The sequence below is a fragment of the Echiichthys vipera genome (assembly GCF_963691815.1).
Source record: "Echiichthys vipera genome assembly, chromosome: 11".
NCBI classification, from domain to species: Eukaryota; Metazoa; Chordata; class Actinopteri; order Perciformes; family Trachinidae; genus Echiichthys; species Echiichthys vipera.
The window spans coordinates 24193771-24212731 of NC_139836.1; the positions used below are offsets into that span (position 1 = coordinate 24193771).

At 38.4% G+C, this 18961-nt stretch overlaps 2 protein-coding genes across 2 annotated transcripts in view; both read right to left on the minus strand.

The window, feature by feature from the left end:
* Positions 1-11472, minus strand: part of kcnh1a (potassium voltage-gated channel, subfamily H (eag-related), member 1a) — a gene marked incomplete at both ends in the record, with an annotated part of 39212 nt that extends 27740 nt beyond the window's left edge. The window contains 2 exons of the mRNA XM_083923205.1: positions 5021-5144; positions 11400-11472. Coding sequence (XP_083779331.1) covers positions 5021-5144; positions 11400-11472 — 197 coding nt within the window. The remainder of the gene's footprint in view (positions 1-5020; positions 5145-11399) is intronic.
* A 3491-nt stretch (positions 11473-14963) lies between these two features.
* mrpl57 (mitochondrial ribosomal protein L57) lies at positions 14964-18539 on the minus strand. Its single transcript, XM_083923144.1, has 2 exons — positions 18423-18539; positions 14964-15525 (listed from the first exon to the last, which is right to left on the minus strand). The coding sequence occupies exon 2, from the start codon at positions 15508-15510 to the stop codon at positions 15199-15201; it is 312 nt and encodes a 103-aa protein (XP_083779270.1). The 5' UTR covers positions 15511-15525; positions 18423-18539; the 3' UTR covers positions 14964-15198.
* Positions 18540-18961: the final 422 nt, after the last annotated feature.

Here is an 18961-nt window from a genome sequence, read left to right on the forward strand (position 1 = left end):
CCTCAAGATGGGTCAAGCAACCGTGAGCACATTTAACCGCGCTGCAGAGACATTCATCTCACTTTGCTTGTTACTGCCACCCACAGTAGCAGCCTGTTCCAGCATGATCTAAATATAACTCTGAGTTTGTTATGAAATAAAAAAAAAGAAGGCTAAATTTAATGAGACTACATCCTGACGCTGTAGAGACTTTTCAGACCAGCGCTTGATGTAATATCAGTGATGAATGTCTTCTCTCGCGTCGTGCGTCTTTGCGAGCTGGGAGGAATGTGACTTGCTTCAAAGAAAAATACGATTCCTCAAGTGACTTTCTCGCCATGCGTGGAAAAATTCCCACAGGTTTGTCACTGACTGTATGTTTATGTGGAACACAAAAAACATATGCATAATTAAAGAGACAGAACACAGTAAGAGCAGAAGAGATGGAAGGAACATCTTTGATCCGCACACATCTGCAGCAAAAGACGCTCAGATATTAGACGTAAACGCACTTGGGAGATGAGCATACACTTTCTGTTTGAGTCATCCTCAACAACATCACACATCAAACATCCACACTCTGTGAATGTTTTATGGCCTCAGAACCAGGCTCATGGAGATGGAGTTTTTTGACAGACAAAGAGCTTAAAGATCAAATAATTAATGACATAGAGGTAGGGCTGGGCGATAAATCGATAGGGCGTTAAAACAATGTAAAAATGCCTATCTCGTATATTTTTCTATATTGTTTCTATTGGGATTTTGAAAAACCAGCTGCCAAACTGCATTACGGTAATATTTACGTCATTTGGATGATGCTTTATGTATATTTTGCACTGAAGTTCTTAATAAAATGAGAAAATACGCTGTACTTTTCATTTGTCAAGTCTTTAATTCATACAGGAGTAAACAAACACAGACTTTACCATATGGCAATTCCATATAGATTGTTTATTTGTTGAATTACCTAGAAAATAATACATGTAGTGGGGACTTTAAACAAATTTAATAAAAAAGTATTAAGTGGATTTATGGCGAAATGGAAGTTAACGCTGTATTGACATGTATGATTCCAGTGAACAGTTTCCAGGGAGGAACATGTTGGCGTCAGTTATTATTATTATTATTATTTTTACAGAGGAGCACAGGGGACTAATGGTAACATTAGATGATAATGCTTAAAAATAGAGAGGTGGTGAGCACCCAGTTAAAGTGTCAACAGAAGCACCTTCCGTTCCTGAGTAATGGGTTTGAATTATGGCCAGAAAAGTGTTTTTGCAGAACATTATGATAATTTTCTGGCCATTATTCAACCGTAACATGAAGGTGATTTAAGACAACAGTCGGGGTTCCATTCACAATAATGACTCGCTGCATATTATCCCTACAAATGAGGCTAATGTGTTGTTAATACTGTTAATTTACTGTATTTTATTCTTTTTACTCTTGTGGAATATGTTTATTGATGTTTGACTGTGTTGTACTTCTTTGAGACCTTTCACTACACTAATACTACTTCATTTTCACAAGCTCTTATTCATAAAATATTCTTCTTTTCCGATTGTAATCATTGAATTTGTTGTCGAATACTGTGGTACAAAAGCTTGTTTGCTTGCTCGCTGCATAGTTAATTGATACTATACTACTACTTACTAAAATATACAATACTATTGAGCTAAATTACCTTTATTGTCCGGTAAATGGTGCAAATTTTGATCCCTAAATGTACATATCAAACAAACTGCATATAAACTATTTACGTGAGGACAAAAAGAGAAATGTTTCCTATAGGATCTATAATACAGTCAGAAGATTCTGTTTTCCTTCCTGTCACAAACACAAGACTTCAATCCATTTAGCCAACTAAAAATAAAACCTAAAACAAGTAGTCACACGCGCTGTTCAATATTTGTATTGGCAAGTGTTCTGAAGCTTATGCTTAAGGGACCCGAGGGTCTAAATCAGTTATAGCTAGTGCTGGCTGTGACAAACGGCGTCTCCCACAACAGTAGAAATCTCCCACGGTTTCCAAAACCTGGCAGCACCAACTGTTTCCATGTGATCCTATTAATACAGTGCTTACTGGCAGTTATTACCGCCACAATAACCACCAAAGTCCAGGGATTATTCACCCGAATAGGTATACAACTCATTTTAAGAGTTCCTTTTATTCCTTTATGTGAACAGTTTTGGAAAGAGCACCCCGGGGACACTATAGTTTCACTGTTGCTGTCACTGATGTGAAAGCAGTTTCAGTTGTTACAACCTGGTTACATCACAGATTTCTGTCTTAGTTATCTGGTTTTAATAAGAAATAAACAAAAATGTTCTGAACTGTCTTAAATTCTGGACATACATATTAATTGTGAGTAGTATTCTCATTCACTGCAACACAGCAGAATATATTGTGACTTGAACTTTCTCTACTGTGATGCTCTGCTCCTCATACTGTCACTATAGACCCAGGCAGGTTTTTAGTCCAACCAAGCAAGAACACACCTGACTCGACTTACTCAATCACCTGAACTGCCTTCACACAATTGACTTGTTGGACCAGGTGTGTTTTCGATTGGTTGGAATGAAAACCTGCAGCCACAGCGGCCCTTTACTGGATCAGTTTGACACCCCTGCTATAGACCGTGAGCCCAGCAACCCCAAAAGTGCTGCATCCACACTTTCATCATTATGGTTGCTACCCAGAGCTAAAAATTGTGGTTGAGGTGAAATCACAAGTTTGGTGGTTCCTCGTAGTTCAGCCTTGTAACCATGCTCTGCAGAAGGCAATGTCAATTACTGATGTGAAAAAAAGGTTCTTTTCAACGTCTCTTTGGTAAGAACAAAGAAAACCCTATTTTACTGCCTGCATTAGATCCACGGGATCGGGTTCGTGCTCACACGAGTGCTTCACACCTCCTCCTGCGGCTGTGACAGTTACAGCAGCAGCAGGGGGCTGCAGGATGGACGGACAGCTGTCACACTGAAATCACGCCAAGCATGTTTTTATTGACACTTTTATCCAACATGCTTGACAGGGAGGCACACATGCAAAATGCCTGGTTAATATACAGTATATAGTAAAAAAACAAAACAATGAGCCACTCTTGTGACTATCGGAAAGTAACGGAGCCATGAGATCAGACTCCCATCAAAGAGCTGTAATTCCCATCGCTCATATCGATCAGTTGGTGGGTCCAGCACTTTGGTCCACATTCAAATATCACAACACCAACAGAATTAATTGCCACAAGACTTGGAACAGACATTCATGTTCACCAGAGGACGAATCCCGATGACTTCAGTAATCTCCTGACTTTCTCTAGTGCCACCTCGAGGTTAAATTCTGAGTTTTTGAGTAGAACGTCTCATCAACTATTGGATGGTTCATCATATAATTTGGTAAAGATATTATTTCATCCCCTGAGGATGAATTATAATAACTTTGGTGATCATTTGACTTCATCAGTAACATCATTAACATGTCAGTTTGTACAATTATTCGGTTTATGACTAATTACCTGCAAACACAAACAACTCTCCCATATTAGTGCTAATTGGCCTACATAAGTGTATGAATTCATTAAACTAAGGCTAGCATTATGAGTGCTGATGTCAGCATTTAGCTCAAATGACCACTTTGCCTAAACTGTTTCTCCCACAAAAACAATAACTGGGAAATATCTGTAGTTTTACTCTGACCTCAGAAGGTCACCGGTAAAACGAAGTAAAAACAATTTAAGAAATCCACTTTTGCAGAGCAACAACAAAAAGTTACTTTCAGTGGAACTGTCCTTTAAATTCCCCCTCTTCTTTACTTTTAACGCTTCAAATTAATGACATAAAGAGGGGAGCTTTTGGTTTCACATATAGACTCTGAGGGTGAGAAGTTCAGCCATCCATGAGGAACTCGGAGTAGAGCCGCTGCTCCTTTGCGTTGAAAGGAGCCAGTTGAGGTGGTTCGGGCATATAGTCAGGATGCCCCCTGGGCGCCTCCCTAGAGAGGTGTTCCAGGCACGTCCAGCTGGGAGGAGGCCTCGGGGAAGACCCAGGACCAGGTGGAGAGATTAGATCTCCACACTGGTCTGGGAACGCCTCGGGATCCCCCAGTTAGAGCTGGTTAATGTGGCCCGGGAAAGGGAAGTTTGGGGTCCCCTGCTAAAGCTGCTGCCCCCGCGACCCGACCCCGGATAAGCGGATGAAGATGAGATGAGATGAGAAGATATAGACTCTGTATACTCTTTCTTAACCACAACAGACTGATTCAACAACCACATTATCACATTAACTCTTCCTCTCATCCTGCTAATTATTAAAGAATATACAAACATAATCAAATCTGAAAACACTGCATGTGTGCAATTGTGGCATGTAGTGACTATTTGTAGCATTGTTTCACAGGGGAAGAACTTGGAGCCCGGTCAAAAGCTGTATACACCTGCACATGATTACATTATCCTCCGCATACAGGTCTCTCTAACAATAACCTCAACATAAGGATGCTCTGCCTGGTGGTAGGAGTTGTGAATACAAATTAACACAAATAGATACATAGAATGGGAAAATGGCTTCTACAGTTGCACAAAATAAACCACCATAAACCTTCTACCATAGCACTGCGACAGTCCGAGTCTACCGCAGGCACACAAAACTGTACAGACAGTCATCCTCTCTCTGACTGTGGTGTATAATTGCAACCACAGCCTGATTATTTTAGCTTTGCCAGCCAAGATAAAGCTCATCCAGATTAACAAGATAGCTGTAGCCATAACAAGTTCTTGCTGGTTAATCTCGTACTTTTATCTAATACTAATAAATAATTTAAAATAATATGCAAGTTCCAAGATGGCTCATTTTATTATCTTAAAAGTTAGTTTCTGGAGGAGGCAAACCAAAAATGCTGTTTGATATGTGCTGGCATTTTGTTTCTGTATGCGCTAAACACGTGTGTGGATATCTTTATGCAGTATCTTACCTTATTTAGCATTTTTGGAAACTTTTCTTCTAACACATCTATTCTAAGACACAAACAGAACATCTTGCCTACCTGCAGGTGCTGCTTTTCTGCATCACCTCTGCTCTGTGGTACCCCGACAACTTGCAGAAACCATCATTGCTGTAGACGATGGGCCAGTCTACTATCTGAGCGTTTCCCAGGACAAAGTTGGTGTCTGTTTGAAAGTAAACAGGGAAGAAGGGCAAATAAACTTGACGGGTTACAGTATATTCTAACTAATACCCAACAAAAAACAAATACTTAAACTAGAGTTAGGGTTTGGGGAAAGGTTGAGGCCTCTTATATTAAGGTTTGATTATACTAAATCAAAGTTAAGGATTTGGTGAAGCTGCAACTCAACAAAAACAACAGCTACAAAGCAAATGTTAAGGCAAAAGTATATTTGAAATACAATTTTGAAGTGTCTAACCTGGAATATTTATATTGTAAAGCATAGCACTGTTTGTAGCATAGCACTGTTTGTAGCTATGTACTTCTAGAGAAAACATTTAGGAGAGATTTGGCACTATAAATAAAATTGAATTGAATTGAATTGAATTGAATTGAGAGTGCTTAAACAGTTATAGAGAGACAAAGTCCCTCCTCTTCTGACGGACATCATTGAACCTTTAATATTAATGCTTGTGAACAGGCAGAGACAAATTATATTTTGATCCCGTTTGAATTGTTTCATTATCCACAACACATGTAATGTTATTTTACCTTGTGTGGATTATCTAACAACTGTTTCAATCAACCAGGAAGTGAAAGAAAGAGCTACACACATTGTTTGTGTGAGTAACATTACATCCGGATAAAATACACACAACTCAGTGAGATGTGCTACATCATATCGTTGCTGTCTGGTGGAAACCTTGTATCTCCATACATATATTTATTTTCCTTATAAATCAGTGCTATTGGTCCTCTTTTTACGTCTGTGTGTAGGTTTTATAAAGTTTTAACCAAAGAAAAGCATTAAGAAAGAGCTTGTAACTCAATTTCGTAACTCTACTGGACACTAAATCTGTCAGCAAGACCTCCAATTCCTGAAAACTGACGTTTCTGGATATCCAATGTTTCCGACCAACAGCAACAATATGTGTAATTCATGGCACAGTTCAATCGGGATCAAAAAAAGGATTTGTCTCTCCCTGTTCATTACCGTACATATTCTTTCCTTGATGTCCACCGGAGGGGGAGAAACTTCCTGCCTCTCCACGACATGAAGGAGGTAAAATTTGGGGTAACATTAAACGTCCCTTCATGCTGTATGTTAAATGTAAGTTTTCTAAACTAAATGTCTTGTTCTGTATTCGCTCTCAGCGTCTATAAAAAGACACAAACACACTTTAAAGATTTTCATTAGTGTCCATGATGGTCTACGGCCCATAGCACACTCCACATGGGGCGCTTATGGCCCAACACAAATTCTGTGCTTATGTAGCAAACATCCTGTGTTTGAGTGTGTAACAGGCTTCGGGAGGGGGAACGCCGAGTACTTGTGTTTGTCATTAAATGGTCTGATTTCTAGCCAGTGATTATTGTGATGAATTATTCCTCATTGGCAAGTGCACTTCACAATTATTAATATCTGCTGTCATCGATTTCTTTTAAATGTCACCGGAAACAGTGCATTAATTCTCATATGGCATAGTTTGCATATTCAAATGTGAGCAAAGCCTCCAAGCAAAACTTATTCATGGTCAAAATGTTAATAAGACTAAGTAATGATTGAGTTGCATGTATATTTTTAATGGCCTATTTTGTTTCCTTCCTATTTTTAAACCTCAGCGATTTTATAATTAACATTTGCATACTGTTACTCGGTGTCATTACTTAAACTTCAAATGGTCCTCGTGCCTTGATACATGAAATTAAAGCAAACGCCGTTGTATTCATTTAATTTTAACAGCTGGCTTTTTGAACGAAGGATGAAACAAACATGCAAACGATTGCACAGTGTATTATTCTCTATGGAAAATATGCAAAGTTTTGCCATTGACTTAAACAAATGGCCACAAACTGAATGTTTTTCTCAAATACTTGACCAAGTCATTTTAAAGGCGAGGATTATATGATTATTGAGCCTTTTATGACTGGAACATTAAAACAGGCATCGATCTTTGCCTTCGATCTGTCCGTCAAGTGTCATATTTGAAAACGCCATAATCGTTCGTAATGACACTCATGCGAGACTTCATTGATAAATTAGACATGACTATTCATTTATGTATCTTGCTGTTTCAATATTTTATATCAAATACAAATCAATGTGCAAATGTGCATGAAAAGCAGAGTTTTATTTCATAGATGGGACCAGGAACTAACATATTACAAACCATGCATTATTTTTCAGGATTATTTTTGATATTTAAAAACACAAAGAATAAAACAATCTCAAAACCATTCACATCATTTTGGCAAAAGGAAAAGAAGCCGATGTAATGTTTGTAAATGGGAGGAGAAGTGATAGGGGATAAAGCCTAAAAGAAAATAAAGATCTGTATGGCAAATGACAAAGCAAACCACGCCGCTATGCATACAGGCTACAACAATACCACTTATGAACACACCCACACAAAACATTATTTGGTCACGTCAAAATAAAACCCATTGAAATGACAACTAAAAAGCGTGAAACACTGACAGAAGACGATGCACGAGACGTTCCATGCCAACGTGTTATTTTACAATGATCAGATGAACGCTATCTTGTGTGTAAATAAAGTCCAAAGCCCCGTTAGTGTTGTCAGCCCTGGATTTGCTGTGTTGCAGCAAGTTTTCACACATTTTTTTTTTTAATAATCTCAACATGTCTAACTTGTTAAGTGCTTTGTAAATTAACAGCATTTGGTATAGAACATTTAGTGCTACATTACAAAGAGATACGTAGATACTGTAAAGGAAACATAAGCAGCACATCAAACTAAACTGTATAGTACCTGTCTGTCTATGTGACAGTGTCCAAACTGAAATGTTTGAAAAGGAAAGAAGGTTAACAGATTACAGTGAGAAACATCTGTTGAATGTCAGACAAAAAAAAGGAGGGACGTGTCAACCAAAAAAGAGAGACAACACCACTGTGAATGCGACAATCCTCACTGTGTTGCTCTAAACCTGAATGGATGCTACATGCAAAGAAATGTGACAACGCAGCACATTTGTGAAGAAACTTAATCATTACAGAGACGGGTGTTAGTATTACTGCAGACTTATGATAACTCAAGCTGTATTCATCCATTTTTGGCCACTAAGGGGCAGATAAACACAGAAACAAGCTGACACACAGCTAGACCATAGACATTACCTTGGTTGCAGCTTACACGTTAGCATAGAGTTGCTTACACATTCAGTACACTTGGAGCAACTTAGCATTCATACGGAGTCGTGTTTCTGGCCTTCCCATGAATTGAAGTCGGATATTCACTCTACTTTTAGCTTTTTTTTAATCTCCACCCACTTCTGAGGGAAATATTTGTCTTTTTATCTCTTAATATGTTCAGTTTTCTTTAGCTAACATTAGCTAGCTTTCTCCGTCTGCAGTTTTGGTGATGGGCAGAAATGTGTGTGCGTTTTCATTGAAAACGCTCTAAAACACACTGTACAATACAAACTCAGCACCAAACACCAGACAAACACCAGCTGGGGAACATAGTAGAGCATTCATGAGCTAAATCAACATAAACACAACTTGAAATGAATGGTGCTCTATAACTGCTGACTGTGTAAATATTGAATTGTTAAATGCATTATAAGCTACTCCACACAATTGTAATCACCGAATGAAAATAATTAATGAATAAAATCAATAAAAAGTGAAGTAAATAGAATCTAGAGCAGGAGGGGTGGCGCCCTAGCACCCTCTATGGGCCAGTCGCCACTGTTCTGTAGGCCTCTGTTATTAGGCTATTATGTCTTTATCAACCTTGTAGCCTACTGTTTTATGTCATGTATTTGTTTTTTTATTGCTTGTCTTTGTATAAGTTATATTTTGAATAGTTTTGTATTTGCATTCTAGTGATTTACTATTTACCTGTACTTTAATGTTGCACACCACTGAAGAGCTGTTAAACAGATTTTTATTGCTTAAATGACAATGAGAATATATTCTGTTCCTTTTCCCCAAAGTTAAATTTAGGTGGTGAACTAGACATGAACAATAAAAATAGAGACAAGAAAAGGAATATCTCATTGTTTGTGATCTCCCACCCACCACTGTATCTTACACAAGACCCTTCACTGTGTCTCGGTGGCATCCTGCAGATTATAGGCCTGGGCTCTTTTGTTTCTAGCCTGGGAGAGATTTTCTGCTTGCTAATCCATGGACCGCCCAAGGTCATAAGAAAAACAAAAGCATGTGCTTTTGTCTTTAAAGGGCGGATTTCCATTTTTGTTTTTAAAATATATGACAGACCGTAGGGATCCAGACTCTCACGCTGTTAATCTTAAGAAATCCTCGCTCTGGAGAGATGCATTCACCCTTTCTGTCAAAACCCCTTTTAATGTACAGTATATTTGTGCTACTGGGGGCAGACTGACGACAAGGGCGCAACCACAGACACACAAGTTTGGCATGACATCTGGGAGACTTGACCATAAATTATAGAAGAAAAAAACTACACTAATTTTAACCAAATCCCATTAAAAATAGGTAATTATAGCTCAAGCCAATTAGCCGGTGTGTGTCCGATATTGTCCCAAAATGTGGTCACAACGCTGCTGGTTCTGTTTCACAGCTAGCTGTCCACTGTCATAGCTCTCCAGTCTGCCCTGTCACTTCCTATTGGATCTAATAACACAGAAAGACCAAAGGATTACTGACACCCAAATGTCCAAAAATACTGCAAGACCTCCATCAGAGCTTAGTTAAGTTTCAGCTTTCAAATATTGTTAATTGTCCTTCACATCTGGACAGCATACTGTGCACTAATTGAATCCCATTTGTCTCACAAAAGAAGTTAAATGGTGACAAATGAACGTGTAAAATAGTAAAGTATTAGATAAGTTATCATAGTTAGACTTGATTGTGTTCACATTAAGACTTTGAAGTACCTTTTTGATCCATACACTGGAGCTCAAAATAAGAGACTAAAGTATAAATACTTGATTTATTCTGAAATGCTGTTATTTTTATTGAGAGGTTGGGCTTTCCATGGCAGTGATTTCAAGGATATTGAAACTTTAAAAGGAAGGAGATTAATTTAAGTTCCTCAAAAAAGAAGAAAGAATAAAAAGGCTAGACCTGCCTTTGCTGAGGAGCATGTTTTGTGGACAGAGGAGAACTGGTCCAGAGTGCGCTTCAGTGATGAGAGTGCATTTAATTTCTTTGGATCTGATGGGAAACAATATGTTCAGAGTAGGACTGGGTAAAGACTGAACCCAAAGTGTGTGAAGAAGTCAGTTAAATTTGGAGGAGGAAGTGTTATGGTTTAGGGATGTTTTCTGCAGCAGGAGTTGGGCCTCTTGTTCAGCTGCATGGCAGGGTAAGTGCAACTGTTTATGTGAACCTCCTTTGGCAACATGCACTACCTTCACTGTAATTTTTTCTTATTAGCTGCCATTTTCATGCAAGACAATGCCCCCTGTCACACTGCAAAACAGGTTAAGCAGTTCCTTGGAGATAAGACTATTGGAATAATGAAATGTCCAGCCCAGAGTCCAGACCTAAACCCCATAGAGAATCTCTGGAAAATCAACAATCACAAAGTAATGTCTAAGAAACCCACTACAGTTACTGAACTGTGGAAGAGACTGAAAGAAGAATGGACTAAGTTCAAACCAGAGCAGTGTGAGAAACTAGTGATGTCCTGTGGGCGCAGATGTGCTGAAGTCATTCGAAGCTGTGGCCTCAACACTTCCTATTCATTTTTGAATCCTATAGCCCGGAGAAAACATTGTTGAAATCTTCTCTTCTGACACAGTGGTTACTGTTCTCTAATTTTGTTCACTGCTTTTTACCAAATGTTAATGTTTTTGTTGAAGTGCCTTGGTTATTTAAAAAAACATGCTTGTACAGCATCCACAGAGGATATTCTATCAAATTATAAACAATAAAAAAAAAACAGTATTTCAGAATAAATCAAGTATTTATACTGGTCTTTAATTTTGATCTCCAGCGTATATATATGTTGATATGTAGACTTCCAGTGGCCTTATGTAATCAGTAAAGACAGTAACCTGCTGTCTTGTTCACTCTTCCTGTACTCCTGCAGGGACTCCCAATTGGGAACATTCATTATGTCATTCTGAAAATTACTACATCAATTAATAGATTTTTGAACACTCCAGTAGTTTATTTGCTACGTAGCTCATTGATTAAATAACTTTTCTTAAAGCACATGAATGTATCGTTTTATAAAGGTCGTTAATTAGTTGATTGATGCGTAAATCTTGCAGTCCAATGTGCCATATTAAGCCTCATCCTTACCGTTAGACCGTCTGACAATATTCTCCAAAAAAGTATTCTGAGGGGCCACAAGTCCCCTCCGACCCCCCGCCATCCTGCCTCTTCACTCAGTCGTCTGCGGGTGAATCTTTACTCCTCGATCTGCCGTTTGTCTTCATGGTCTCCGCGGCTCCGAGACGCTGCGTGGATGTCCTGGAGAGAAGCCGTGTCTGTTCACTGCTCACCAGCTATACCTTCTCCGCGCGGTGCGGCGCGGTGCGGTGCGGTGCGTTGGCGCCTCTTTACGCACCTCATCATCCAGGAGACGAAAACAACGCCTGGGCGCACCACGCGGGAGGGGCCGGGGATCTGCTCCTCCGCATGTATCACTAACAGGACCTGGAGCTCCATCTGCTGGATGAAACTATGTGTAAAAGGGACAATGCAGTGTGGTTGCTGCCCTCAATAAAGCCACTGAAATGTTGGGGTGCTTTTACTTGAGTCATTCCTTTTTCTGCTCCTTTATTCTTGTACTCCACTACAATTCAATGGGTAATATTATATTGTATATAAGTAACTTACAAAAACATATGTTAAGCTTATAAAATGCAGTGTTTTGCCTTTTAACAGTGGTAGAAGAAGTACTCAGGTAGTATTTCTGTAGATGGTGTAGAAATACTCTGTTACAAGTAAAAGTATTGCATTAAAAGTCCTTCTTGACTAAAAACACACAAGTATTAGCATCAAAATATACCTAAAGTACCAACATTTCTAATTCTGCAATATTAATTAATGGCTTAATCTTTGATAATACATCATTAGTTTTATATTTTGTAATCAGAATCTGAAGAGTAACCAATAACTACAGCTGTGACATAAATGTGGTAGAGTAAAATGTACAATGTTTGTCACTGAAATGCAGCTGAGTAGAAATATATCAAATAGTAGATAGTAAAAGTAGTTACCAGCACCACTTTTAAGTCATTTTTAAGTCATTTCTGCAGAACAGTACATAATAGTTCTGCATGTTAACTTGGAAATAGGATTTTGAATGAGGGAGAGAAGGTTGAAGAGGGTTTATGACTGTCATTTTCCCGTAAAGTACCTTGTTTGTTGTCTCTTGTCAAAAAGATCATCCCCCATTTTTGTAATATTTTTCACAGTGTAGTGTTTTAACCCACATTGCGAGAAACAGTTGGGGGCTTCTTGCAGTTGACCCATGAGGATTGTTGTTAAGTTTTTAATGGATGAATCGCTGACATTCCCGTTCTGCAAAAGGGTGTCCCTGTGGATTTCTTCCCCTTTGACTCCTGCAGTAGAAGTGGCTCTTTCTAAGACTGTATTTCCACCACAGGTTCATTTATAGTGTTCAATTATTTTGGACCCTGCAGTGCCCAGACCGAGAACTCCTCAAATAATTCTTCTGTTGACATTTCCATCCAAATGAAATAAATACAGTATACAAAAGTTCATAAGATGTTTCTCACACTTGTGTTGCTCTGCTGGTTTTCTATCCTCTGTTTGATCATTGGGTGGCTCTGTGCCGCAGAAAAGCATGGATTATTGTTTGTTACTTCTAGGCTGGACTACTGCAACTCCTTATTATCAGGCTGCTCCAATAAGTCTGTTAAGAGTCTCCAGTTGGTCCAAAATGCTGCAGCTTGCGTATTAACTAAAACAAATAGAAGAGAACATATTTCTCCTGTATTAGCTTCTCTGCACTGGCTACCTGTAAAATCTAGAATAGAATTTAAAATCCTTCTCCTTACCTACAAAGCTCTTATTGGTCAGGCTCTGTCGTATCTTAAAGAGCTCATAGTACCGTATTACCCGACTACATCGCTGCGCTCTGAGAATGCAGGGCTACTTGTCGTTCCTAGAGTCTCCAAAAGTAGAATGGGAGGCAGAGCCTTCAGATACCAAGCTCCTCTCCTGTGGAACCAACTCCCAAGTGTTGTTCATGAGACAGACACCGTCCACATATTTAAGAGTAAACTTAAAACTTTCCTCTTTGATAAAGCTTACAGCTAGGGCTTACAAGCTAAGCTATGTTGTTATTTTTAAGCTGATTTTGTTCTGCTTAATTAAGCTGCTATAGGCCTAGTCTGCCTGATACTCTGAGCTTTTATCCTGTCTGTCTGTATCATTCATGTCTCATCAGTGCATGTTACTAATTCAACTTCTTCCCCGGAGTTGTTTGTGCTTTGTCGTCTCACAGGTTTCTGCTGATCGTGGTGGTGCCTGCTGCCGTGGTCCTGCATGGCGCTTCCTGCTGCTATTATAATCCATCACCTTAGCTTTGCTTGTTTCTGCAATTCTGCTGTTTTAACTGCCATAACATATAAGTCATATTCACATTACTATAGATATTATTATAGTTACTGGAAGTGTGTCTGTCTTGGTCTCTCTCAGTCCATCTGTCTTGTCTCTCTCCTTTTCTTCCTCCCCAACCGGTGCAGACAGATGTCCGTCCTCCACAGAGCTGGGTCTGTCTGACGTCCCTGTCTGTTATAGGGAAGGTTTTTGTTGCCACCGTACTCTACGGGGGAATTGTTGGGTCTGTGTAAATCATAAATAAGTCATAGAGTGTGGTCTGTACCTAGTCTGTAAAGTGTCCTGAGATAACTTTTGTTATGATTTGGCACTATAAATAAAATTGAATTGAATTATTGCAATTGAATGTTAAGCCAATTAGAAAGGTGACAGTGGTGGAGCCATGCTGTTGCAAGGGAAAGTAAAGTGGTACCAATAAAAGACACGTAAGCCCCATGTCCGTGGCTCTATTTAGAGGCTGCTGAATCAGTGTTTGCTGTCTAATAAAAGTCAAGAGCAGGAGACTATGACTAACAGGCCCTTCCTGTTATGTATTAGCGTCAGAATGAAAGAGGGGTAATGCAACGGCAATAACGGTTATCATCCAAGTTATTGACACAGTATCTTGCATGTGAACAGATTGCAGGTGAGTTTTCATTGAGGGTCAAATTCCTGCACAGTGCACTGATAGCCTTTGAAGGAGTGCATTTTGTCCTCTTTTGATGTTTAGTCTTGTGTGTCTAATCATTATCACTATTTTATCATTATACCTACCAGCCAGGGAGTATGGGTGGTATATAGCAGTTTCCTAAAGATCTGGTACATTACATGTCTCCTCATTTTATAAAATGTTATTTTTGCATTGTACCCGTTCAAATAACATAACTCAGCATTGCCTATTTCAGACATAGACATTAATAAGATTTAAGAGAATCACAAGGCCCCCCAAGATCACAAAAACTATCTGAATCCTCTAATGAAGGCAGACCATTTCCAAAAACCTTAAAAAATGTGTTCCTTCCTGGATTTTCTAACTTCAAAGATTCAAAAGGAATTAAACACTCTAGTCTCAGCTACAACTGGGCTTACTTTTGCCCCAATCTCCCCAGACTATTTATATAATTCCTCCAACATATCCCTCATCCAACACACTTCAGCAGTTCTTATAATTATAGAGATTTTATGGCCGTTGGGAAGCCTGATTTTCACCACTTGAAAGTCTATTTTGTTAATGAGAGCTAAAAGAAGGACCCACAGATCAGGTGTACAATGTTAAGTAGTTTTTATGTGAGGCGCTGCACTGAATGCCGAGTAATTACAGGCCTGTTGCAGTGTGGATTCAGTCTGTGTTACAGAACAACAAACAGATTACAGCTTTGTTTTATGCAGACAGGTGAAGTTTAAATAGTCTATTGTTGCCTTTTCATGGTAGCTTTTCAGCTGAGATACAAAGTCTTGCTTCCCCTTAATACACATTACCAAACTGAACTTTCTTGTCACATAATAAAGACAGTCTTTCCATGTCACGTTAATTTGACCACGTCTTGGTGATTTTCAGATGACTAAGGTGATCCGTGATGTGCTTGTGCTCAGGAAAATTGCAGAATTTGGTCTCCTTGATCTTGAGCCAGTTCTGGGCTCTGCGCTCTGCTGCGTGGCGGTACTCCTGCTCCGGAGTCATGTACGGCCGGCTGATCCAGTATTCGTTCTCAGCCTCGCGGTCCAGACTCTTCAGCATATTGCGTTTCATCTGCCATGTAATTTGTCGTGGGCGGCGATACTTTCCGATCCACTGCTTCCCGGGGATGCCTTTCCGCAGCAGAGTGAGGGTGAGGAACATGGTGCCAAATTATTTCTGTAAAGGCAAAAACGTTGAAAGGAGAAGATCAGTGATCACCACAATGACAATGGTAGTGCCAGAAATAGGTGTCCAATACAGGTATTATGTTGTAGTCACATCGCCATAACAGATATTTTCACAGCAGAAATGGTGTTATAGGACTAATAACACTGATGATGGCGTCTCAGTACGACAACAGGAAGCCACCATGTACAATACCAGGAGCCTGATACTGAATAAGGCAGCTGGATCAAGTGTTATGTCTTTATTAGATGCAACAGCAAAGAGAAGACAGGAAATGAGGAAGAGAGACAAGCATCGAAGGTTCACGGCTGGGTTGGAACAGGTGAAGCTGTGGCCCATGGACAGCATCTTAACCCTGAAGCTTCAGATTGTACTTTGTGCAAAGCCATTAATGCTGAATGGAACCTGAAGCTCACACATTTTTCCCTCCTCACTGCTTTGAAAAAAAAAGGTGAGTGAGTTTAGGTTTGCATCTAGTCTATTACGTCACTGCAGGTGAAAACACCTGTGTTGGTGGATCATCAGTGTGGAAAGGCTTTAAAAGATAATGAGCTAAATGAAATAAAGACAATTAAAGACACAATGAAAAAGAAAATAAGCCAATCCTTCAGCTTGACTCTTGTGAGGTCAAGAATTGATGTTCTAAAATACATGAAAATTAAAATAACATTTGTTACTGAAGAGTTTTACCACTGTAACATGTTATTGTACACTTGCCATTCACACATGCATTCTTTCTGAATTACATTTCCTGTTTACTAGAGAAAGAGAGGAATGTGACCCATTTGTTAATCTGTGCATCATGCAAATCTAGGCTCATTCAGAGCTGCTGTGAAAATTGAGCTTACAGTAAGTCACATAAGACCGTCAATAAAATACAAGCTTGTAGAGAACTGAGTGCATGGGGTGAGTTCTCTACTTCACGAGGCTGTGAACTGTATTTCCAGCATTGATTAGGTACGTATCGTTGACCATTGGTACACTCATGAGTCATGGATTGCAGCACTTTTATAGTAGCATATGACAATGACATCACCTCAGCAGCTTTATCTTCTCAGGGTTAGATGGGTTATTGTGTAAAAGGTCAAAGGTGTAACAGTAAAAACAGTTCAACGCAGCGATAATCAGTATTTTTTAGAGGGAACATGACTGCTTGTGTGTGAAAGGTGTCGCTGGTAGTGATGAATTCGCAGATGCTCATTAATTTGGTTATTGGGCCCACAAAGAAACTGATGTGATTCACTCTCATTGCAATTTTCTTTTTTTTTTGGACCACAGCGGGCAGCTGTTTTCAAAAAAATAAAAAAATAATCAAAACCGGGAGGCTTAAACATTTTCAAATGACTGCGGTGATAAAAAAAATAAGTGTCAAATCTTTCTGTTGGCTCAAAGTTACTAAAAAACAATCAGTTATTGCAGGTTTAACAATAAATAGCTGTACCAAAAGCTTAATTGAATTATTTTTAGGTGAGAAATGTGAATATTAACACAAGCATTTATGTGTTTCGTCACAGTGCAGTCATATAATTTAATTTACAGGTAAAAAAAAAACACATTTAAGTGTGCACTACCTCCATAATTGGGCTCATGAGCAAACATTGGTAACAGTCAGTATTTTAAACCTTTTTCACAGCAGAGTTTATGAAATGTGAAAGCAGGAGAAGCACAGGTGTAAATGATAAAAATAACGAGTATGCACAATATCAGGGTTTTTGAGTTGAAGCCACTTAATCAACTGAAGCCTTAAGTTAATTAATTACACCTGTGCTTTTCCTGCAAGTTTGGAAACATAACAAATATTTTATTGTGTAACAGACGACATATTTTTAACCACATGGCCTCTCTAAATGTTGTGAATTCACTCAGATTTACTGGCCAAGTGTGTGTAGACATACAAGGAAATTTATATAATTTGTCATTGCTCTCAATGTACTTAAACTAAAATAGACATACAGCTAAAACAAGGTAAACATAAATATTTAACTATAATGTGCAGATATAAATATGTATAAAAAGTATACACATGTGCTGTATAAACAATAAAAAGCATAAACAGTAAGACAACTGTACAACAGTGCAGGTTGCTTTATATACATGAGGTGTAGGTGGATGTGACAGTATACATAGGTGTAAGAAGTACTCAGATCTTGTACTTGAGTAAAAATTACAATATCACAGTGCAGAAATAATCTGTTACAAGTTAAAGTCCTGCATTTAAATGTTTTACTCAAGCAAAAGTACAAAAGTGTTAGCATCAAAATATACTGTAAAAGTGGTCATTAGGCAGAATGGCTCATTTTTAATGCACACAATGCAAAATATCACCTGGGGGTAAATTAATTTTGATCATAATCTATAATATATCATCATAATGTAGTGGCTGGTGATATGTAGTATTATTGGCCTGAACCTGTAAAGTAACAAGTAACTTAAACTACAACATTTACCTGTGAAATGTAGAAGTAAAAGTTACCATACAATGCAACTACTTTAAGTACAGTACTTCAAAATGGTACTTAAATACCAATACATTTTTCCAAACTCAAGCTAATTTTTTTTTTTACCTTTTACTAACAAGTAGCTTACAAAATAATTATTTATTATTTATCATATATTCCTATCAAATGTCATAGAATCGTGTGTGTGTGTGTGTGTGTGTGCGTGTGTGTGTGTGTGTGTGTGTGTGCGTGTGTGTGTGTGTGTGTGTGTGTGTGTGCGCGCGCAGACAGCTAAGTCGCGTCTGCTAACATAAGCCAGGTTGACATTCAAGTGAAGCTATCTCCTGTTAGCTTTGTGCTAACGTTACAAACCAAGGGCAGCGTCCAAAAAACACAATTTAATGCTCATAACAGAAACACACATTAGTAATAAACATGTTTGTTCCTTACCTCAACTTCTAACTGTGGTAAATACACTTCACTTTCCAGCGACAGGATGAAAAAAAGCAAAAATCACAATTTAAAAACACTGAGGAAACGTGAGCAACACCGAGGGGTCATTGGTTGTATTTCCGGGTCATCTACGGCGTCGGAGAAGGCTCAAAAGTGTTCAAAACGTTTTATCAATACAAGGAGAGTGTATTGAGCCCGACTCTATTTATTTTATGTTATAATTATATATATATTCTCTTTGCTTCATGCATTTTTTCTCTCTTGAACAACCCGTTCACAAACAACAAGCATTGAATAAATATCACAATCCATGTATTGTTTTATGTATTATTAAGTAATACAAATATAATATCTAAAATAAAACAACAACAAAGAAAATACATAAGCACGTGGATTGTAATATAATTTGTACTGCTCTGTAGATTTTTAAACTCATATTTTCCAGGGAAATTCACACTAAATATTAAAATAATAATAATAATAATAATAATAATAATAATAATAATAATAATAATAATAATAATAATAATAATAAA

Coding starts and splice junctions, on each gene's coding strand:
- mrpl57 (XM_083923144.1), bottom strand. CDS start 15,510: ATGTTCCTCACCCTCACTCTGCTGCGGAAAGGCATCCCCGGGAAGCAG.